This window comes from Megalopta genalis, chromosome 3 (assembly GCF_051020955.1).
Source record: "Megalopta genalis isolate 19385.01 chromosome 3, iyMegGena1_principal, whole genome shotgun sequence".
Lineage (NCBI taxonomy): Eukaryota > Metazoa > Arthropoda > Insecta > Hymenoptera > Halictidae > Megalopta > Megalopta genalis.
Genome location: NC_135015.1, coordinates 2,889,641 through 2,915,347, shown reverse-complemented (window position 1 = coordinate 2,915,347; position 25,707 = coordinate 2,889,641). Strand labels below are relative to the sequence as shown.

General features: G+C 35.9%; 1 protein-coding gene across 2 annotated transcripts in view; it reads right to left on the bottom strand.

The window, feature by feature from the left end:
- The window catches only part of Tsp5D (Tetraspanin 5D), a 33,169-nt gene extending 7,462 nt beyond the window's left edge, over positions 1-25,707 (bottom strand). The window contains exons 1-2 of one of the 2 annotated variants that reach the window (XM_033481466.2): positions 25,506-25,707; positions 7,552-7,663 (exon numbers count right to left, since the gene is read on the bottom strand). In XM_033481466.2, coding sequence (XP_033337357.1) covers positions 7,552-7,614 — 63 coding nt within the window. In that variant the 5' untranslated portion in view covers positions 7,615-7,663; positions 25,506-25,707. Of the gene's footprint in view, positions 1-7,551; positions 7,664-10,001; positions 10,240-25,505 lie in introns of those variants that run through there. The other variant, XM_033481477.2, reaches the window with a different exon arrangement.

Sequence of the window (25,707 nt, the reverse complement as noted above, 5' to 3'; positions counted from 1 at the left end):
GAAGGATGAGAAAATCTTAACAACTATAAGTTTCGAAGCATTAAATTTATCATTTCAATTTACGTATTTTACGTTAAAATATCATTTATAATGAAAATCAGGGAAATATTACTTTTTACAACAGTTAACTTAAAAAGCATGTTTATTTTGTTGCCAATTGGATCATCCTTTTAAAAGTTTAAAATTGTGACTACAGATTTAAATTTAGTTCATATGAAGTTATGAATTGTGGCTGGCGTTACGGCGAAAATGACAACTGTGCGCCGTGGCCTAGAACCGGTCGACCATGCTGCTCGTTTCAGCGTGACGGTCGACGATGATCGACTACATTTAGAGTCAGTTTTGACTTTTGGCTGCGCAATCGGTTGAAGGGCACGGTAAACATCTTGCTTTCTTGCTGGCTTGCGAAATGTTCGCGAATTACATTGCAGGTAGTTATGATTGCAGTTTTCGATGGTGAGCGCGACCTCGTTTAACACTTCAGACTGTCACATAACGCATACGTATTATTAATAATACGTTATTATTTATAATACGTTATTATGATCCACAAAACGTAAAGATATTGAAAAAGTCATTCATGTCATATAACTTAACATCTCAATTTTAATTTGATTAACCCTAGCATGTTTAAGGGAGAGTCAAAAAATGTTCACAGAATGTTCTATTATAAATATTTTATATTTTATGTTCGCAGACATTTAAATGTATTATTTAACACTATTGTATAAATAAATATATCTTGAACAGAAACGATAATATTCATAACACTTTTTCTTACATGAATACAAAATATAACAAATATAATATATTCGCATTTTATGAAACTTTTGAGGTTCTTGATGTTTCAGTCAAAGCGTTAACACGTTAAGTGGCAAAAATCAACCCCAAAAATTTCAACAAAATCTGAATAATTTGATTAATAAAACTCAGACTAGACAGTTATAATTTATCATGACGGCTGATATTTTAACTCTTTTGCATCCTAAAAATCCTAGAAAAATTCAGTTTGTTCAAATGCATCACAATAAAAATGAAGTTTGAGGACCAGTAAAAAATATCATCCATGTGTGACCGCCGTGTTAATTGAAATGTATACGAGAGTCTGTGAGATTGCATCTGGGAAGGAAGAAAATAACTATGCAATCTGGTGAATTGCTTCTTTACTCTTGTTTGTAGAATATTTAAGATCTTGCTATAGATTGTACATTAAATTATATGTATAGATGCAAGTAAATTATAACATGATGTATAATTTGATGTATAATTTTTTAACTTTTCCGGCCTAATTTTAAGAATTTAGATGCCTAATGTAAACGATTAAAATAAATTATTTGCTGATTTTCCTTATATGATCTTGAGTTTTTGAAACTTTATTATAAGTAACAGTTGTTTCATACCTACTAGTGGAACACACTAGTGATGATTAATAAATTTCAATGTGTGTGTGTGAGCCATTGTCTCTTCGATTTAGTATCTTAATGTGAACTCTTAACTATCTACTTCATTTTGAATCATACAAGCAACGTTTCAAGCATAGTTCAACTGTCATTTTAGAGAAAGTATCGAAAAACAGAAAATATTTTCTATGTAATTATTTTTTTCTCTTCTCAAGTCACTAATTTCTTTTTGTCAGAAAATATAGACATTTCTTAGTTGCACCAACACTTGTTGGAATTCAACGATTTCCAACTCGTGACCCTGACGTGATTTTGAAAATCAAGGACTGCAATCCTACATATCAATTCTTCATTTCCTTCCTCCACTTACGTTTCTAAAGAAATATTGCAATGAATTATTCTGTCTTAGTCACGTTTTCTGAGCTTAACTGTCTGTCACTTTCGCAATCATCTATAAGGCTCGCAATTAATATGACAAGTAGCTGCGTACTGTTCCAGATATTAGCAATAAAGACGTTTTAACTCGAAATCAGGTCGAATTCAGAAATCATGCACAATGAAGCGATGGAAATCGTAAACGGCTTCTGGGCTCGGTTCAAAATGATTGCTTCAATCTGCGTCAGTCTCGCACCACTGGCAAATTGCTAAACCGCAGATCCACAGCAAAGGTCAATATCCCTTCTAATCTCACTGTCACCGATGTCTCAGGTTCGCTCCGAGACACTATGTCCCATTGATCACGAGAGTTTCCCCTGAAACCATAGCCAGCGACCGCGAGAAAAAATTCTGGTAACGTGTAAATCGAGCTTCAGAGTTAGTTTCGCGTCTGGTAAATTGAAAATCGACGTGCACCGGTCTCGCGTTGACTCGATTTTACGTTTCAGTACCTGGCTATCTGGTCTCACGTTGCCGACCCACTTTTTCGCCGCGATTACACGTCGAAGCCGCTGAATAATCGAGATTCTCACCGCACGCGGAAACCGTCGAGCATTTCTTTTGGATATCGTTCGTTGCATTATTCAATGAGCGTGGTGCTTTGTTGTTCTGAACTAACAGGATTTTCCTGGTCAAAAGGCAGTTAGTTAACATTTCATTGTGCTGTGTAAGTCTTTTGTTGTCAGACTTTAGCGTAGTTGCTTTAGAAATGACTGGTTGGACAATGTAATGAAGTTTATTTACAAGGAAAGACGAACTTAGTCAATGTGATGAAAAGTTTAAAGGCAAACGTGATAAAATTTATTTTAAAAAGCAACCTGTTTATCCGATCCAATATAATCCATTTGTTGAAGAAATGGAAAATTCTTTGAAAAAAGGGACTACTTGGCTCACTTAATAAAACATAATTAAAAAAGAAGATTGTTTGGGTAATACATCAAAACCAGTTTCATAAAAGGTGCTATTTGGCTAACCTAATGAAATTTATTTTAAACAAAACACTATTTGAACAATTCAATAAAGTCAGTATACATAGAAAAGGATGCTCTTCTGTCTACTTGGAGGAACCTATTTAAGGGAAAAAAATATTTTACCAATCTAATGATACTTATTCAAAGGAAATGACCATCTAATCACTTTAATAAAATATATGTAAAGGGAAATACTATTTGATCAGATTGCCAGAACTTATATAAAGGAAGAAACAATTTAGTCAATTCAGTAGAACGTACTCTAAAGAAAAGACTGCTTGACCAGTCTAATAGAAAACAGTACATTCGATCAAGTTAATTTGTGCATTGCAAAGTTGTTTAAGTTATCTGTTAAGTTAATTTGAAACATAAGTTACACAAAAATGTCATTCTCCTCCTAATAATTATAGTAAATTGAAAATAATGAAACAATATCCTCAAATCCTTCCAATGATCTTACAATTTTCTATTTGACCTATTTATTTTTCTCATAAATGCATAAAATCCACATTACACAACGTCTGGATAAACCACCAATCGTACATTATTCTCTACCAAAGCTCCACTGCAGCATCTTTTATCAATCTCCTCACCTGCATCATTTTCCAATACAAATTGTACTAAATAATCGGCCGAGAAATGTTCAATCACTCAGCAGAATTAGCTAGTAAAGGCGACAGAACTGAAGCAACCGATGCACAGGTGGTTAGCAATCGGCACGCTAGCTTCGGCAAACTTCTAGACCAGAGTAGGACATTCACCGGTAGATAAGACGGACAATCAACTGTTGGGCGCAGAGAGGCCGCCGTCAAGCGGAATATTGGCTCTAGACAAGCGCGGACACGCCGCGAAAATTAGCATCTCTGTGGCAACGACGACGGCTTGTCCGATCCGGTCGAACTAGTCCGAGCCCGATTTAACGTGCAGACACCGGAATCACCTGGAAGCACGGTGCTCGACCGACCCAATATCGCCGGTGCACCGGTTCTATCGGCGAGCACAATCGGCCGGGTTGAATGAGGCGGTCGAGATCAACTGATCGAACGCGATGCTCGATTTACGCGGCTCGTGAAACGAGTACCGTTAAGGATCTCGACAGGATAACGGCCGCTGCTTCTGATTAGCGACTGGCTCGCGTCGCGTGAAATTGCGTGCGTAATTTCAGCGCCATCGATCATGGTCACCACTGGCCGACCGTGTAATTAAGGGCGTGCTGCGATTCGTGAGAAATTTGGGAAATTATATATAGGAGCTTTGATTGATTGACTCATTTCTGACGGCTGAAATAACCCTTTTCAAGTGGGCAATGCTGATTCGAGGTTGAAGACAATCAGAGCTCTATTTTATTGTGTGGTATGGATTTTTGTGCGAAGTGTAATAGGCTTGTGAACGTGGTTCTGTTTTTATAGATTATTGATGGGATGGGATTAAAGTGTAGCATTTTTGTGGTTTGGAGGGTGAAGAGATTTTTCTGAATTTAAGAATTTGTTTTCCGGCATGCTGAAGACTGCAAGATTGATCAATGGTGGCGAAAGGAGAAGAATTCCAATGGTAGAGTAGGATTTATTCACTTAGGCAAGACCGTAAACTGTGATACGAATGATAGCGATAATTTATTTTCAGTCGATTGATTAAATTTTAGTTGCGGTTTTCAGATTGCTTTGTTTCGTATTAAAGGCTTAACTTAAAATGGCAACAATGTCGCATGGATTTTGGTAGATATATTTTAATTACCTTCTTTATTAATCTGTGTATAGTGTCTTAAGAATATTAGTAATAGTTCAGTTGTTCCATACTGTACTTTCCACTATATACATATAGTTCTGATTTAACATTGATCTTAAACTAAGAAAAATTTAAGAAGAATATACTGAAAGAATGAATTTCTGCAAATCCTAGGAGGCATTTCTATGAGAATTATGTTCCCTTTAAGTAAATAGTGATCTGACAAATCAAAGTCATCTTCGAATGCAACTTGCAGCTATGAGTGGTCAAACAGCATTGTAAAAGACTGAGCTATTCTTCTACCCACTTAACCTTCATAATTACATAACTACAAACGAGAACGTGTATCTGTGTATTTAAGCTTTAACAGTGCAAGAACAATCTATTCCAATACAAACCCCGACAGGTAAAATATAAAACTGCAAAATGTTAAAATTATTTATAAATATTATCATATTATTTTCGATTTACTCAAATTATTAAAAGAAGAAAAAATGTTCACGTAGCATTAAATCTGCCATCACAGATTAAAATAATTAAATGATCATTTTCTATCTTTTTATTTTTAATCTATTGAAATTATGCAATTGTTTTCAAATTATTCAATAAACTTTGTTTGAGCACATATATAGCAATAAAAGTTGCACAAAATCTCAATAATCTCAGTCTTATCATCTCTAATTGTGTACACAGATCTAAATAAGCTCGATCTCATTATTTTTAATCAAGTTAGTATTATCTTTGTTAATATTTGTTTTCTAATATTGACCTGAAGAAAATATTTCTCAGCATAAAGATCCACAATGCACTCACCAAGAACCTGTCCCAGCACTTTGTCATCGTTCTCGAAGCGCAGACAACTATCAATAAATCTCATCAGAGTGCAATGAAAGATGGCGAGGACAGGTGTACTTGTTGATGTCGCGACAAGGAAAAGTCACTACCAAGCGTGTAGTCGCGCGTCTTTGACGGTACCGTAACTTCATAGCTCATAGCTCACGGTTCAATGTCCTATTTAAGCGTTCCACGCGGCGGGGACGAGCGATTTCAAGTGGAACAATAAATTCGAGAAGAGAGCACCGGAATGCGCCGGGAATGACAATGCTTGGTCGATTTAAATCGCATGCGTGGGCTCCCCTGATCGTTCGACATCTTCTTCTCTCGTTCTCCAATCCGTACGAGATTGGGATCGGCGAGGGCGAGAGAAGAACAAAGAGACGAAACAAATCAGCCCGATTGTTCCGACGATCTGCGATCACTGTTCGAGACCGTGACTGTTTTACAAGGCTCTGAGCACGCGTGTTTTCAATCCGCCAATGCAGCGTCAGCAATACAGCATGTATTTTTAACCGGTTAGAAAGATGCTTTTGTAGACGATGATGGTATTAACGGGAACGCGTGCTAAGACCGAGAAAAGAACTCGCTACTGACTGGCTAATGATCTTACAAAAGTAGCTATTCATAAGCGATGATCGCGACAGGTTCTAGGGAAACATTGCGCGTTTACAAACCGTGTAGGAAATGCGGTTGTTTTACGGTCCTATTCTGATTAGAGATGTGCAAGATACTGTAACGAAGGCGTACCGTAAAAATCTAAATACAGAAGTTTATCGTAACATTTTATATACTGGAGGTTTTTTGAAATTCATTTCATAGCAACGCGCTGAATCAATGCAGCGAAGCACATTACATGCCTGAAGATTTACAATTTCGTCATGTGTGCACTGCATATATCATTTATATGTATCAAAAATATATAAATGAAATGTGAGAGAATCATTAACAAAATTTCAGATTGTTCTTATGTTACTCTCTCTTTATGTAATTTATTATTTAAAAATTGTTTCAATGTAGTAATTTCAAACAAAGATATTTTCGAGTTACTCAGTTTCTGCTAATTAATTTAAATTGAAGATTGAAGTAGAAGATCAATAGTTAACAAATTTTTTAAAGATTGTTCACAATCTATAACGATTTAATATCGTAATTCAACATTAAATAGGAATTATCGAGTTTCTTTTACATACAGCTCAGTCGTTAAAAAGTTAACTAAGAGGTTTTCGGGTTACAAGAGGTCTGCTTTCGGAAAATATAGTGTCCAGTTTAGTATTTCAATTTAACATGCTGCCTGAATGCCAATGCGCCATATTTACGCTGCTACACCGAGCCGCCATATTTACGCTGCTACGCCGAGCAGCCGCTGCGCTGCTTATTTTGATTTTACTCTCTCTCTGGTCGTACTTTTATTTCTTTTGTTTTCTTCACTTTTTTTTAATGAAAAAGATATGTTATTATCACTATAGGTCTGGTAAATAAATGTTTTATGGCTCGATTTATACAAGCGCGTGAACATAAGTTTTCTAGTATTTTGATTCTAAAGTATACTAAAAAGACTGCAGAAGCAGTTTGCAAGTGTGAACTAATTATCCTTAAATATGTGTGCCGGTTTGTATGACTAAAAATTTATGTAATCTTCCACAATATTGTTATGTTATTGATAGTGCAAAGCAAGATTAATCTCTATTGATCAATTTAGTACAAATTAACATTTATAAATGATTTGAGCATAACATGAACGAATGCATATTACGTAGAAACATCCTTGCGAACACAAAATAAAATACAGAATACGTGAGGTATTTGTATAATTTCGATTACTGATGATATCTCAGATAATTGACTGCAATTGCAGTCAAACAAACAGTTGACAATCATTCGCATTATTGTTCGAATATATGGATAGAATAATTTGTGACGAATAATGAATGATCGTTATTTGAATAAAATGTTCGACTAAAAACAACACATTTGAATAATTATCTTAGATAAATATTTAATCGAAACAATTCAAATAATGCCAAACTTTTGCTAGAATTATAGATTAAACTCTTCAATACCATTGTCCACAAAATATCATGTAAATCATTATAAACTCAGAAGAGTCGTCGATTAAATTTTAATTTAATTTTTTTAATAAACAGGAATGAAATTTCTTAAAGAAAATGGCAAATACCACATACCCAAATAAGAACGTTGAGGGAGCAGAAGACGTGCCTGATGCACGTGTATCCTGTGCGACCCATGGCTCGTTTCTTTGCCCTTTCCTCGCAGCAAAGGGACTGGCAGTGTTTCCTGGAACCACCAAAAATGCACGTCATAATTCCCTTTTCGCAACACAGCTTACGAAACAACTTTCCACCGCGTTTCACGAAAACTTCAATAGACCGTACTGCATTAATTACCAGTTACTTCAGCTCATTAAACTACATGCAATCTAACGAAATGATTTCACAAGATCTACACTTTCTCTATCAACCCCTAACGAGCGCTTTCGATCACCAGATGATCTTGATTCGGTTCAATGACAGAGTCAAGGCGAAAGAAACCGCGTAAATGTTTCGCACACGAACTGCGCATCGCGCCGAATTACCAGGAAACATCTTGACCACCGACGAAACGAGGAGAAGAGCAAGATGAAGAAAAGAAGGAGAGATAGAAGATGAAGATAAAGCGGCATGGAACCGACGGGCACGCGACGATTACGTATTCCGCTCGAGCGTGTTGCCTTGAGCGAACGGAGTCCGCGATTATTTCATTCCGACTTCGTCTCGTTACGGATTCACGGAACCACGGTAAACATAACTATGATCCCAGGTGCCTTGGATGAATATTAACGTGTCGACAACGGCGGCAGGGGAGGTGAGACTTATTTTTGCGGCTGCAGGCCACCCGGGGCGAAAAATCGCTTCCGAAGATACCGAAATTCGTCTACAAACTGTCAAAATACAGTAATTAACATTCAAAAAACTTCTAAAACAGAATAACTTTTTTAAAACTTAACTAAATGTTTTGAAATTATGGAGATGTTAGAGACTAGTTTACTACGTCATGTCTTCAAAATGTTTTATAAAAATTGCAATTGGTTGGAAGGGAAAAGAAATGAAAAAACTCGCGCTTTCTTAACATTTTTAATTTTTAATTTTTACGAAAATTTGAACAGACAAAAAAAGTTATAAAAATGTATTTTAACACAGTAAACTAGTCTCTCTAACACTTCCAAAAAAAGTAATTTCATTCAATTTGAAATAAGTTATTCCGTTTTAAAAATTATTAACTAAATTGACGAAAACGTAATTGTGCAATTTAGAATAAAGTAATCGATAGATAGAGTTTGTTTGTGACTAACATGTGACTAACATGAGCAATTATGAAAGATTTTTCAGGAATACATTTTTAAATCTTCGTTTTTCGTAATCGATAAAGAGAATACTTTTTCTGAGTGGAGCTCTACAGTGTGTAATTATTAGACTGCGCATTTTATGCATTTATGAGGAAAATGGAAGAGCGAAACAAAGAACAGTGAAGATATCAGGAAAATATAGAGATCCCATCGAAAGATGAAATACATAAAGATGTATTTCACAATGTATAAATGATCCAAGTAATTTTCATTTTTATATTGGAGGGTTAAATGAAGATCCCTTATTTTGTACAAATGATTCGAGTAATTTTTATTTTGCATAAATAAGTCTAGTAATTACTGTAGCGTAATTGATGGTCGCATAAATGCAGATGTAATAGAAATGAGCAGGCAGAAAGTCGAAAAGCCTCTGAAGAATTAATGAAAACTTGTTTCTTATAACTGTTAAAGGGAATTCTTATTTTGCCTGGAGATCTGCAGTTTAGTATCTAATTGGAGAACCAGATGCAAAAACAAAATGTATGAAAATCGCTAATAGTCACAGAATAGACTGTTAAATTGTGCCCAAACAGTTCTTGTATAAAACTGCATTTGTGTAATAAAGCTAGAGGATTTTAGAATTGCAGAAGCACCAGATACTCCGCAGTGCACAGAGAGAAGTCGCATTCATTAATGTTCATTTACGTTTATTAACATAAACGTATGTCTGCATGAAATGTATTCACCTTCTTTCTTATTCAAATCTGTCTACCTTACTTATTACAGTTATATTATTTAAAGTAGAGATCCTGTTAGCTTCTGGAACGAGAAACAAGGCAAGCATATTTTTTACAATTGTCGAAGAAAAATGACTAAGTTACATTCATTTCATAAATCAAAGTCGAGATAAACGCAACATAAACATATTCTTTACTGTTATCACGGAAGAATATACAAACATGTGTTAATTCTTCAAAAGAAATGCAAGACAAACACAGTATTAATATTTTTCATAAATTTTTCGCACGGAAGCAGCAAAATTTGTCTTCTTTATGAAATTGTCAAAATAAACACATGTCACCACAGAAAAATGCCCCCAAAATTTGACTACCATTTGCAAACAAGAAATAAAGGAAATCTATATCATGCTTTTTCCACTCATCACAGAAAAATATCCTAGAAATGATCTCAAACACAATTACGCTACCAAGTCATCCGAACCTCATTGACAACCAATTAGCAACGCTCCCACAGAACAACATAGAACCCGATTTCGTTGTATGAACTTACACATCAGCTTTTCAGCATGGCGGCTCCCATATCGGTAGCAAAATCGTCGTGTTTAGGTGGCACGAGGCACGATTGTTCGGCACGCGAGCCTCCGAGCGCGAGAACTCGTCGATCCGCTCGTACCGGTTGACTGATCGGCCGATCGAGCGATCCTCGTCGGTTGAGGATCCGTTCCGGTGTGCTCGGAACCGGGTCGACGCGATTGGCTTCGGCCCCATCTGGGCCTTCTAGGTCCCCTAACGGGATACCCGAGCCGACAGAGGGGCCTCTCTCACTCATACGCGATCCCGATATCGTGATCGCGATCGCGTGGGTCCTATCTGACGGTGCTGGAATCGTCACTTTCCTACGAGAGAGACCTCAAGGCCGCCGGAAATCTGCTAGCGTGTTTTCCTCTCGGAAGGATTGCGATTTAACTGCCGACCGACCACTGTCTAACCGCTCCTTCGAGATCCAAACGTATTTTTATTCCGGAGCCTGATCCATCCAAGCACTCGAGATCTCTGCGTCGATCTCTCGATCCTCTTGTTGGAAATCTTGAAGCACGATGCTCAGAACTTTCCGCTGCTATTGATTATGGACTTTATTCTGTCTTCTACGTCATTATCTCATGTTTTCTAGTTTTAATTCTTTGACTGCCGCGGCTCCCATATATGGGTGAAATAGATTGGTTGAAATTGAATTATTTGATCGGATTTTATAAAAATGATTTTCGAAACGATAAATTTATAGAAAATTAATTCTTACGTCGATCTATACATCTTCGTAACTTTATTAGGATCCGCAAAACGTAAGAATATTTAAAATGTAATTGATGCCGTATAACGGAAATTTTCAATTTTAATTTGATTAAATGATATTTAATGATCACGGTTATTTGTATGTGCTTTGAGAAATTATTAACGATCGTATTGACTGCACCTATCTTCTTGAGCAAATAAATTTTTTGCACCTTTTCGTGAACTCAGGTTGTGATATTTTATTTTCATCTAGCCGAATACAGAACTAATTATGGATAATCCGATCAACCGTATTACCACAGGCTCTAGCTGCTTTCCCCAACATGCCGATTTTTTGTTTGATTCGTTGTAATTTTTTCAAACACCGACTGCGAAATAATACTATATAAATGTACATCTTATTTTGATCTATAAAATTAGAATTATTCTTATATAATATATCACTGTACTATTATTGTTAATGTACACAAAGGGCGATAAACCCTTTAGTAAACAAATAACAATAAATAAAAAAAATATGCTTTAATTCTATGAAATTTTTGAGGTTGTTGACGTGATAGTCAAAGGATTAAACAATTGTCATATGATTTCTTTTGTTGTTTGATTAATTAGTTTTGATAGGTGGATTATTGATGTAGTTTTATTTCTTATGGTGATGATTGTTTTCCGTAGTTATGCAAACATTAATAAAACTGATTTGCATTTACTCTATTTATACTGAGAATGTAGTCATTGATTTGTTAGTAATAAGTCCTCGAAAAACAAAGAACGTTTGCGTTCTTACGTTCTGTTATATTTTCCGGTGACTTGATATTCACAAGAGGAAAGAACAAACACTCTATTAAGAGATTCTATTTAAAATCTGCATCACGAGTCTGACCGGTTATTATGCAACAAGTTGTTAAGTTTGCGTAGAAACAGAGTCTACAGACATTTTTATAAATTTCAATGTTTGCGGAAGGCACTATGTGCATTATTCAATATCATTGACAAGAATAGTCGAGGAATAACAAGTATATCATTTGTTAAACATGAATAAGTACAAGTGCAATTTATAAAAATAGTAAAATGAGCATCCTTGATTTCAACTATTTAATATTTACTTTCATTTAGAATTAATACTTAGTTTTGCCACCGCAAGTTTTCACAAGGTTGATATAGCATGCAACCACAGCACCCTATGTTTTTACATATGAAAAATTCAATTCAATCCCTTCAATAATATTGTACACTGTCGTTCCTATATGATTAGCCGTGTATCTCAAAACCGTAGAAAATTACAGCTTTCCAACCCGTCGAATTCATCGATACAGTCGACTGATCACGACAATTATGTCACATTCCTTTCTTCCTCTCGACGACGTAGCCTCACCTGTGCAAAGACAGTCGTCCTCGTGACGCTATCGAACACATTCAACTAGCAATTTGACCTTCTGTTGATTAGACTGGAGATCTTTATGCGCATTTACAATTCTTTGCAAATTCGTAAAATGAAGACGATCATTATACATACTTTTGTTTCTGCTGGACATTCTTGAGTTCTCTTAGAGCAACTAACAAATAAAAGAAATAATTTATTTCTCGTGTGATTCGATAGAGCAACAGTCTTATTCCTAACAAAAGAATAAAAATTTCATAACAAAACAATGAACAAGAGATAGTTCTTCGAACTCTCCATATATACTCTGAAGGCAATAAATATGAACAATGATAACAGTTTAGTTATGTCAACAGAAAAAACCCTTTGTTGCATAGTCTACACTAAAACAGAAGATATAAGAAGATATATAAAGAAAGAAAGAAAGACAGACAGAAAGAAAGAAAGAAAGAAAGAAAGAAAGAAAGAAAGAAAGAAAGAAAGAAAGAAAGAAAGACAGAAAGAAAGAAAGAAAGAAAGACAGAAAGAAAGAAAGAAAGACAGAAAGAAAGAAAGAAAGACAGAAAGAAAGAAAGAAAGAAAGAAAGAAAAAGTTACTTAATGGACCTTTGCTATTCAATTTTTTTCATACATTTTTTCATACAGACCAGCATTAAAAGGCCTTAACGATGACATCTGCGCCCAACAAAATGTACAACTCGCATAAATTTGTTCGGTTTACGCGCGATAAATCAACATTCATTCTCGAGATTAGAGAGCACGATAGTCGTTAGAAGTTCTCAGAGGACCGTTGACAATCCAGTGAAATCGTTGATCCTAATTACACTGGATCCTCGCACGATGTAGCAGCGAGTGTGATCTGCAAGACGGTGACCAGAGCCCTAATGAGAACGATCTATAGCGCGCAGAGAGTAAAATCGCGGCGGGGATCTTTTATTCAGCGGATCAACGCGCGCGCCTCTAGATCCATTATTTACACGTGCGCGAACCCTGCGATGTTTAATGCATGAAAAAAGTGTGCCGAACACGCCGACAATGTTTACAGAGATCCCCGTTGCCGATACCATGACCGTGCACCATGGATTCCATGGCGGATCTTCACAATTCTAAAAGACACGCCGCGGTTTCCCTGAAACTTCCAGCTGGTGCTATTCTTAACGCTGTCACGTGGAACTTATGGAGTACAATTTAGTATAGTCTCTCCTGCAATAGCTGTGGGACAAATTCGAAATTAGAGAATTACATTCTCTGGCAAATGTTTGATCCTTGAATTAGTATAAGTCTACGGATCTTCGCGCAAGTATAAAAATGCATGACAAAAGATTTTTTTATTTTATGTTGAGCAAAAATTAACTTTTGTTCTTGATCTTTTTAATTATACGAAAACAACATGTTTTACATTTCTGTATCGTATTTTAATTATATTTTTATATTGTATTGTTTTATATTTTTGTATGGCATTGTTTCATATCGTTGTGTTTTTTCTGATGTTGCTACTTTGTAATTGACGTTGCAATCTTTCTCATAAATGCATAGAATTCACAGTCTAAGATTTATATTTATAGAAAAAATCGATTTTGTGGAACTTTTGTGAGACGATATTTAATTAGTCCAATTAGCAGTGTGGAAATCTCTTCGTCTCAAGTATGTGTACAAATTAAATAAATCCACAACTTAGTTTTACTTTTAAATTAGAAGATAGAAACAAAACAAACGAATAATTTTTACAAGATATTCTTTACACTAAAAAATGCAGATTTAGTCGTGCTGCGAAGCACCAATCGCAGCACAACTAAATCGCAATTAATTACATCAAATGCAAACGTGATTATTTACCTCCAGAAAGGTCATACAAAAACAAAATTTCCTTTATAATTCTGCGTTTTAAGAAGGCTAGTATAAGCTAATTAATAATCCTAATTTTTTTACATATTTCATTGTTATCAATTGTGGTCTCTAAAGTCTGGTGGTTTCCAAAGTCAACTAGCCGGAGTGTCTCGATTAATCAGGATTAGATAATATTGATTCGCCTTATCACAGTACGAGATACAATTTCCAGCGTATCGAGATTGAGCTCGTGGACTACAGAAACTGTTCAATCTTCGGATAAATCAGTTAACGCATCCAACGACTATGATAACCGCCAGAGAACTGCAGCAGGTCTTTAACCTTTTCTTACGTGAGACTACCGCGCCGAATCCACGATTTCACGAGACAATTAAATCTTGAATTACCGTGAGGAACTTTGTCGACTTATCCTGCCTGTGGCCTTCATAGGTTATTTCGTTTTCTCTTTCACTTTCTTCCAGGAATAGATTGTTGAATTCGTTTTCTCTTCATAAGCTGTTCATCTTTATTTCTAGTCCATTTGTACGCATTTATCAGATCTGATTTGTATATGTCACGTGCTGATTAATACACATACGTATATCCAACCTTTGGTACGTAATGCCATTACACTTATACTTTTGTTTCTAATTAAAAGCGAAGTTGGCGAGGAATTGCTGTAAGCGTCGATTGCAGTGAATTTTAATGAATGTGAATTTTGATTGGAATTTGCGAAGCGAAAATATGTAAAGAACAAAAGAACTACTGATCTACGAACTGATGTATCTATCTTTATTGACCATTACCGGTGATGGAATAACGAGATTCCTTCTTATTTTAGCGTAGAATTATATATTAAATTTTTACCATTATTTATAAATATATTGCAGTAATACTTTTCCAATCTATTCATTAAGTATATTAATACTAATGATACTTACCTCTACATTAATACTGAATTACTTCCAGAAAGACTAATACAGGTAACTAAGAAGTCTTGAGTATACAATTTAAAAATATTTAAAAACTTATTTACCAACCCTGACATCTACGCTACTAATTATAACGAATAATTTCCAGCTCAGCACGAACATTAAATGTTTTCCACATGAAATAATCCAGATTAGAATGTAATTTATAAGTAATGAATTAATTCTTGATATGATATCTTATTATCATAAACAGTAAGAAAACCATATTGGATCCAGAGAAGAAATTAAATTAGAAATAATATAGTTTTCAACATCTATAAAATAGAATGAGATTTAGAATTTTTGATTGGGCGACAAAAGTATTCGCTTACTTTTTAAAACGCAATAACTTTTTGAGAACTAAACTAAATGATTTCCATTTTTTTAGATGACAGAGAGACGAGTCTATTAGACGATAGCTGAAAAGCTTTTTTTTTAAATTTTGCCATTACTTGGAATAAGAAGATAAAATTAAAAACCCTTATTTTTAACTTTTTTATCTGAGCCTATAACGATAATTTAAAAAATGCCTTTTACAGATCTCGCTAACTTATATGCGTGCTGAACATTTGATTGAAATCGGTTAAACCAGAGCCGAGATACAGGCATTGAAGGATTTTAAAAACTGCAGATTTCTTACAGTTTTGGGTCAAAATTGTGATAAAACTGCGATTTTTGCTTTAATTTGCTGTAACTCGTAACAACGTGAACCGATTTTGATCAAATTTTCAACATGCATATAAGTTACATTTTTTTAAATCTCCGTTATAGCCTCAGATAAAAAGATTTACGAATCCAAGTAATAGCAAGATTTAAAAAAAAAGCATTTCAGTCATCGTCTAATAGACTAGTCCCTCTGTCATCTAAAAAAAAATGCAAGTCATTTAGTTCAGTTCTCAAAAAGTGATTGCGTTTTAAAAGGTAAGCGAACACTTTCGTGGCCCACAAAAGTTGCACTTATAGACAAATCGATTTATTGTCAATAAAAAGTGTCAAATTCTTTACTTATACCGTTCCATTTTACAAAAATGCCAATATCTTTCACGAAAAAGAAATGCACCCCCTAAATCCCATTTCCAGTTCATCCAGCTTGTTTTCGCGAATTAATCCTGTTAAAGCCACAAAGAATAAACAGTCGTAGATCACCCTCGACGGACGAAGATAGAGGAAGTGTCTTCAGCTGATCCGGTCAAGATTCCGGCACAGGTGGCCAGCGTCCGCGCAAAATCCTCGCCAGGGATTCGCGTAGCAGGGTTAATCGTACTTGAAATCAATTCGGTAGGCGAGCGAAATGGAACCGCAAACGCGGCGGCTAATGAACGGCGAAGAGAGTGCGAGGGGGCGTAGAAACGGTCCCCCTTGCCACGACTTCCTGCCAATTGCGGACAATTTGCGATCATCTATGATCTCCCCGCTCGTCGCCTCGGCGCGGCGGCCACGGTGTGGTACTTCATAATACGTGCCATCGACGGCATTAACGCGTCCTACGCGCCTAACTTCCCACGTGACGTAACCGAGGAAAGGAATGGTCAGCACACCGTGCAAGACACTGTTTTCAGCTCGATCGTGTGCTGGGCCGCTTTTCAGGCTAATTATCATGATGAGCTATCGCCACCCGCGTCGAAAAATCTATCGATCTACCTTAGACATCGAACGGCGATGCGAGATCCATTTAACGCATTATCTAGCAGCGATGATACCATAATTTTTGAGAGACCACGATTTACAGTTAAGAACTTTTTAATGAACAAGTGATCTTCAGTAACACAAACTAATAAATAGTTAATAATAGTTAATAATAATTAATAGTTATTACTGAAGATCACTTGATCGTTCACGAATGAAATTACTGTACCTACTGAACAATTCATTAAAAAGTTCTTAACTGTAAATTGTGGTTTATTAGTTTCTATAATTATCGTAGAGTAAATTAATTTTAGGCTTTCTCTTAACATAGTGCAATGATTGAAAATCCTATTAATAGGCTTCCGGTGGATAAAACGTTAAATGGCAATTTGGTTTTGAACTTCGCGATTTATCTATAGTTTTCGCGGTTTATTTATAGCTCTTGTGATTTTTTGGAAGTCGGTTAATTAGGCATATCTTAATAATGGTATTTATTCTGTGCATGCAATTTAATTATCAAATTCAGTTCAGAAACGTAAGTTTGTAATCTAGAATATCGTATCTATCGATTATTATTTTTGTAAAGATTTCATTCTTGATTCATTATCGCCTTTCACTAAGAAGTATGTATTCGTATTGTGTGAATTCTAGTATATTCAAACAGAATATAAGACAATCTTTATTAAGCATAATTGCTTTTCCATATCACAAATGCAAGCACACTTGTTGTAGAATTTGTTTGTACACCTAATATTTGAACACTTATTGTTTGATGAGCAACGAACTCAGTCCTCTCGGTCGGGAACCTTTGATTCGATGTGTTTAGATTTGCACATGGAATTAGAAATATGCGATAAAATCGATAATAACCCAAACGACTAGGCGTTGTGTCTAACGAATAGACTGCGTCTTTTATGGATTTATGGGGAAAAATGAATCGGCCAAATAAGAAACAGTAAAGACATTACATAGATTTATGGATAGTATTATATTATTTTCTACCTATTACGATCACCAAAAGAGAAAAGATATCTTCATCTAATTTACGTTCCTTACAGTTCATTTCCACAATTTTTATTTTGCATAAAGACCCGCAGTCTGCTAATGAAATATTTTCTTCGCTTCACCTAATTAATTACACGGCCAAAACCAATAGAAACGACAATAAGATTCTCCAGCAATCTCGCCAGTCACAATAGAAAAACCTGGTATTCATTCCACCGCGAACTAGGCTAGCGAAACTAATTAACACCTCAAGACAATCGGACAAAGAAAGCCCAATTAAACGACGCAGAGACTTTTCCCGATACAGTGCAGACGCTCGTTAAAGCGCGGCCTACACAATGCCCCGTTGCATAATACATAAGAGAACCGATAGCGTGGGTAAACATGTCAATAAACGTTACCCAGATTTCGCAACTGTAGTTAATCATCTTCGCTATTGTTTCACGATTGAGAGTAACTGGTGTCCGTGAATCTCCGACAGTTAATAGACATTCTCGGATTAGCTGAGATCGTCTCGACGATTTCAGTTGTTTAAGGATGAATTGGTAAAAGAAAATGACCGGTGGAACTTGGCTAGCTTAGGATCCTTCGAACACAATTATCCATCACGAAGCGTAATCATCGAATTGTCCGTGGCAAGGGGATCGCCGTAGGAAAACGCGACGCGTCAATTGTGAAAAGGATCTGAGGGCAGAGAGGGAGCCCAGCGTCATAATTCCTAATTTATTACAATGCGCTCGTTAATCGTGAAACGATATGCGGCCGCGTGTACTTGTATTTATATTGCACTCGTATGGATGGGACTGAGGATCGAACAAAGGGCGCACTTTGGTGCCGTACGGATCATGTGTCGCAATGCACGTGACTCGGCTCCCGTTTATGGGATTATGACTGATCTACAGATTTTTCACCGCCATCCCATTCACTCACGATTTTCTTTGCGATTGCCTTCATTATTTCATTGTCAAGAGTCTCGCTGACCTATATACGAGTGGGTTAGAATCATAGTGGCATAAGTCACATTTTTGAATATTTTTACTTATGTCTTAATATGTGATCTACACACGCCAAAATATTAAAAAGGCAAGGGAAATAAATTACAAAGTTACTATGAATTAACTTAACTCTAAATCATCTCAACAATAAATTTGATTAGTAAACAATAACACTCATTGTTTCCCGCAATGAGGAGACTGACTTACGCCATTATCATTCTAACCCACTCATATGTACAGTGGCCCACAAAAGTGTTCATACACCTTTTAAAACGTAATAAGATTTTTGAAAATTGAACAAAATGACTTGATTTTTTTTTAAATTACAGAGGAACAAGTCTATTAGACGATGGCTAAGAAACACTTTTTTTATTTTGCTATTACTTGGAATGCAAAGAAAAAACTAAAACCTCCCGTCTTTTAACTTTTTTATCTGAGCCCATAATGACAATTTAAAAAATGCCTTTTGTAGATCTTGGTAACTTACATGAGTACTTGATGGAAATTGATTAATCGAGAGTTGAGATACACGCGTTGAAGGATTTTAAACACTGCAGATTTCTTACAGTTTTTGGTCAAAATCATGATGAAATTGCGAATTTTCCGATCTTTAATTTGGTGTAACTCATAGCAACGTGAACCGATTTCGATAAAATTTTCAACATTCATATAAGTTGCAGAGATCTAAGAAAGGCATTTTTTAAATTTTCGTTATAGGCTCAGATAAACAAGTTAAAAAACGAGAGATATTTATTTTTTGTCATTCCAAGTAATAGCAAAAATAAAAAAAAATTATTTCATCTAAATAAGATGCGAATCATTTAGTTCAGTTTTATAATAGTTATTGCTTTTTAAAAGGTGTACGAACACTTTTGTGGACCACTGTATATGTCAAAGAGGAGTTCCGAATCATTTACTGATTCTTGACAATCTTTCCTCTCTGGATTTTCAATATTTTATTTATACTTCGTAAGTTTTATGAACCAAGGAGAAATGCATGTGTTTGCCAGTATACTTAAAATTTATATAATTATTTTATTGTCACGTTTCTAAACGCACTAAATGTAGATTGCTTGGAAGATAGAATATGAAAAGTATGAAAGGTTGAATACTTCTGTAGAATACTGTACATATTCAATCATATTCGAAACTATATATAGAAATCCGTAGTTGACGTTTGCTATATTTTTTTAGGTAAGAAATTTACTGAATGAAACAATTGTCCACAACAGCGGATATATCCGCTCTCGCCACTTAAGAAGTTAACAAGCGTGTCTCTATTTCTACCAATTCACGGAGTGAATTTACATTATCGACTAGTAGTGTGAGGAGTTTCCTATTTTACATAGAAAACCCAAGCGTTCAAGAAAACAACAACCATATACTATCCGACAGTATTCAGCCTCAAAGAATTAATCAAAAAATTATTATCTAAAAGACAGCTTATATAGAGCAACAGCTTAAGTATTATATAAAAGTTCAAAAATTTACACCAGTGGTTTGAACTTACACCGTAAATAGACTGCGAATCGTTATGTAAAATAAAAAACTGTCTACATCACCTATTAATAATTTGTATAAATCGAAAATATCATAACCATTCTTGTAAAATCTCCACACCTTTCGAGACATTTGGAGAAATTAAAATCTGCAGTCAAGGGGTGAACATCGGAATCAAATTCAACCATCGCAGACTTGAACAAGCTGCTTCAGACTAATGCATCAAATGGATTTCTCGCAACCAAAATTTCTTCGGCCATTGCAAATTCGATTCGCATAAACAATGTCTGAAAGAAAAACGATCGATCCAACAAAAATCGGTATCCAAGCATCGGGTAGGTACTTTCTACGACAAAGTCTCGCGCGAACAGAAAATGGTTTCTCTCGCCTCGGGTGGTGAGTTTCGACAATTTCGAGAGAAAGGAATTTCCCACGAGCACGAAAGAAAGCGTCAGATAGCGGCCGGTATCAGCAGAAAAATTCTGCGGACAATTGTTCCCCGAAGAGGCTGCATGGGAAGAGAAATCGGCGTTCGGCCGGTTCGCACGATCGATTTCCTCGGCGTCGCGATCGCGCCGCGGATTATCGCAGCGGTCCGCTGCGACATTTAATTAACTTTCCTAATCCCCGAGCGAGGGGAGGATTACGGTCCTTGATCCAGAAACCTGTTCCAATCGACGATCATTAAAACACTTGCTCCCGAACGCCGGGGCCACTAACACGTGTAAACAACGACACTTTCGAAATGAGTTCACTCCGCGGTTTAGAGTCGAAAATAACGGTCGGTTAAATCGTTATTTGTTTGCGACCGCTTGCGTCCACCAAAGTGGTTTTCAGATTTCTTCGAACAACTCGCTCGTACAACCATTTGTTGATAAATAACGGCCACTTATGTGGTTGCGTAAGTTTTAGGATGTGTCATTTTTATGCATGTGTCATTTTAACGCGATTAATGTCTATTGTTTTATAACCATAATAAGATTCGATTTATTTAGGGTCAAAAAGAAAACTTTGATATTTTTCTGGTAACTTTGAAATCTTATGCTTGTAGAGGTCCTGTTTTTTTTTTATTGATGAAGTACAAGAACGAAATTGATTTGAAAATTGAAACTACTTCTCGAACGCGACGCAATAGTTAAACTCCGTATGATTTTTAATGTAATATATGCTTGAATAAAAAAGTTTGTCAGAAAATTGTTCGTTGAAACGTTTTAACTGGTTTGATAATTCTAGTGTTACTCTTTCTTCTTCAATCTCATCTTGAATTGTTTAATATTCGTTATAATATTTTCGTTTGTTTCAAGTGAAAAACTCTACAGTGTCAAATTAGAAAGATTAAAGGTAATCAACATATTCTTCTGTTTTAGTGTAACAGATTTAAAGATTAATATAAGAATCGCTCAAAGATGGTTCTCTCATTCCAAGAATGATCATTTTAATCTACAACACGAATGTTCATGACAATCTTTGCTGCTTTAACTCGTTTATTGAGTTAAATTGAATAGAAACAGACGGAGACTTTTTTAAAACGTATTAAGAAATTCAAGATTTGCCTAGAGAGGAAAATGTAAAACTGTTGAATGATATTAACGTAAGCTTATTTTGATGATAGACTTGGGCTTAAAATTTAAAACATAAGCATTTCTGTGTTGACCTAATAGATCGTTCTAATTCGGTCATCGTTATGCTTCACAAAATCTACATAGAAATGCATTGTCATTGTTATCTAGAATAAGACGCTATTCAACTATTTACCATAACACGTTTGATGATTCACATCGCCTATTTTCTGACAAACGACACAATCATTTCAAAAGATAATGAACTGTGTCACTCAAGATAACTTGTTCAATTATGAAAGATATTTAAAAGACTACTGCAGTAAACATTTGCTGCATTACTGTAAATGCAGAAAGTGCAATCTATCGAAAGTGTTAAAATTATTATTAGAAATTTATTTTTCCTCTGACTCTCGATACTTGATTTTTAAAGTAAAAAGCGATGAAAGTTCCAGCGATATGAAGATAACCATGACTACACAATAGTGAGGTCTACGTGCGAACAAACTGTGACTACATAGAATCATGTTCTATACCGTAAATACTTCATCAACGAAGCCACATACATTGACAAACTGTGATTACATAGAATCATAGTCCATACTGTAGGTACTTCATCAAGAAAGCCAAATATGAATACCAGCTGTGACAACATAGAATCATCTTTCATACTTTAAATATTTTATCAAGCAAGTCAAATATATGCACAACTATGCATACAAAGATTTTCACGTGTCATTTAGGCTTCCCAGGGTTAGCACAAAGTGTGTGATGACTATTCAGGATTAATAGCACGATGATAAAATGACCGCGCGCGAGCAGCAGAATAAGGAGATCAGTTCGAAGAAGACCAGATCGCGCTATAATTTGGCCATGATCGGTGTCGGGATTGTTTCTCATGGGAAACAGAGCTGCAACGAGACCAGTGTCGTTGAACAATTCGTATTAGCTTGATTATGAGATTCGTTCATAATCATTATTATGTAATACGCGGTCTCGATTGCCTTACGCAACCGGTCCCACGTACGAAACTGTGTGACCCGAATGCGTGGACCGTTCCAGGACCCTTTTGCGCAGACCACTCTCAAACTTTTCACCGATTTTCCCTGGGTTTTCGGGTCGAATTGTTGCGCGGGAATTATGAGAGCTGACGTAACGATTTAGACCATTAGCTGGCAACGAATTAATTCCTCTCGTCGTCGGTTTAGAGGCGTTTTGTGGAGGTTAACGAGGTCTCCGCGGTGCACGCGACAAAATTGCTGCGTGAATAGTTAAGGACGATTCTCACGATTCCTAAGACGAAGAAACACGTTCGTCTCACAAGCTGAGAAGCCACCGTTATGAAACTATTAATATATTTAGCAATACGAGGAGCAGAAATTTGCAAACGTTCTTTTCGATTAATTTGAAGTCTCGCGATAATAACTGATAAAATACTGCCAGTAATACATGCTGTATGCTTTCAGTTTTAGAACAAGCATGATGGAAGCAGACCAAATGGTTTGTGATAACGGTGGTAAAATAGTTGCTAAGATAGCATAACGTCTGCAATAATAATTCGCGTATAAGTTATTTAACACGTTGAGCGCTACGTTGGTCACTAATTTTTTACTAGGTTTCCAAATTTATTATCATTATAATATATTCGAAAAAAATGAGTTTTAGTAAGATTTTTAGAATACTTGCAGAGAAATACGAACAATTTTAGCTCCTTAGTTTCAATGGTATCAATTAAATTGCTTCGATTTTATGGACCTTCGAGGTTGATATTTGCGTTAAGAATTCACTACTACACCGAGTAAATTGCAAACGACCTTGACGACGTGGGCTACAGAAGTCAGTGATACCTGCTCGAGAACGCGTTAATCTGGAGATCCAATAATTACTATTTGTTTGGGCATTAAGGAAAGTCCCATGCGAGTTATTATTAGATGCTGCCAATCAAAGTAACTGGAAGAAGTTGCTGCAAAGGTTGGAAGAGAGCGTTTATTGCGATCTCACACTTTGGTTGCAGTGTGTGTAACAATTATGTAATGGTTTACGATGGGTTGTTTGAAGAAAACTAGACTACTTTTATGAAAGATTTTAGTGGATGCGTGGCGTAACAAGGAAGTTAATGAAATCTTTGTACTAGAAACTCTCACACGAGAAGACATAAAAAATATTATAAAGTTAACACAAGCATATCCTTAGATATATATAAATTGATCTATTTAAAATTTTCTCAGTGAAGAATCTTTGAAGTCGCAATAAGGTTAACAGTGTTTAATGGAGTTTGCCTTTTTCAGTATCTCTGCTACCAAGGAATTTACAGAACTTTCTTGCAGATTATACATATTTTATGGAAGCGAGTATACTTCGTGCTTCAATGGATTTTACCGCTAATAAAGGCAAGGAGAAAGCATGAACCAAAAGAAGCAAGAGACAATTAGGTTACATTTTTCAGCAGCTATTGAAGCGTGAAATAGCGAGCTGGCATTTCAACAAGTTTATCTATTTCCTACAAGCGAACCGTCGAACAATAGCGAATCTTATTGCGTAGGTACGTTTCTGATGTAATTGCATACATTTCTCCGCATTATTGCGTACATCATATATTTCACAAAAGGTATCCTACATGCAAATTCGCCATATGATGTCTATTGATTACTCGGCAACGTTACAGGAAATCGCGTATTTGTTCCGACACGGCGTAGCACTCTCGCGTCGTCGATCGAACAATAAAACCGCGATGATCATTACAAACAGCTGATTGCTAATCGGCCTGCGTCTTCATTAATTTATGCCTGGTGTGTGGAATTTCGTAAAACGAGCCGGCTGTTACGCGACACTTTGCTGACACTTTTACACGAGATGCAGGCAATATTCATTAAAAACTCGATAGAAGGCACTATCATTATATATCTAATTAATCCTTGGATGACTAGATGTGGATCTACTCTGACCCCGAAGTTGGCCACTGATTCAAGGAATAAAAAAATCACTGAAAATATTAGGTGAAAATATTAGGTCAGAGAATATGATTTCGAAACGTTACGAATGCACTGTCAAAATCGGTATTGCTTCTTCGATCAACATCATCATGTATTTCTGCAAAAATGTCTGACATTCAGAAGCTAAATTAATTAATGAAATGAACAAATGTACAATTCCTGATGGGTCATTTAAGTGTTCAATTTGAATAAAAATAAAAATCCATGTTATCCATTTTCATCAATTTCATAATGCCACGTTGAGATAAAACGAAAAGATAAAATTATGATAGCTGTCACTCTTTCTATTCTCTCGTAGAGGATAAGCAAAATCAGCGAAAAATATGATTTTTAAGCCTTAGTAAATAATTTCGTCACTTTCTATTAATCTCCAAAGTATGTTGCTGTTCTCGCTGACAATAAAACTGTAACAGATTTCTACATTTTTAAACAATCATTAATTAATGTAAATATGGGGCATAAAAGTCATGAACTAGGATCATGAAGTCTAACGGAACACTTACGGAACACTGTAGAAAATTTTTGGTATTATCGCAAACAGACAGTGGAGAAAAGAATGTACCAATTACAAAAAACAAAAATGAGTCCATCCTAAATCGAAATTAGTACGATCACGATCATGTCATCACAGTTTTGCATTTCCTCTATTCATCTCAGTCATAAATGCATGCAATCAAACCTATTTCTGCTACATCCAAATGGCTAAAAATAATTTCCAAAGATCGACAGAGATCCGGACAAATGTACTTGCAACAACGACAAAATTAACAACAAATCTACCTTTCCAAAATGTAAAGAAGTGACGGAACAGTTCCGCAAGAACCAAAAATTGAAAGTGGGGTGCGCGTAGAATTCAAAGCGGCGGAAGCGGCGCAAACCGGAAGCCGGTTTTCGAAACACTGTCACTTACAGGTGGGATGTGAGTGGTCCAGGAGACGGTCGTCGCCGGGAGCTGTCGCTAGCTCTTCAACACTGGTCGGGCCACGAAAGTTCATGGAAAGTGGAGTGTCAAAGGTCGGCAAGGCTTGTTCGCGACAGGTTACGAGCGCCCGGATCGACTGCACGGGAGGAACGCGCAGAACTATTGCACATCCGTTCTCCATCAGTCACAC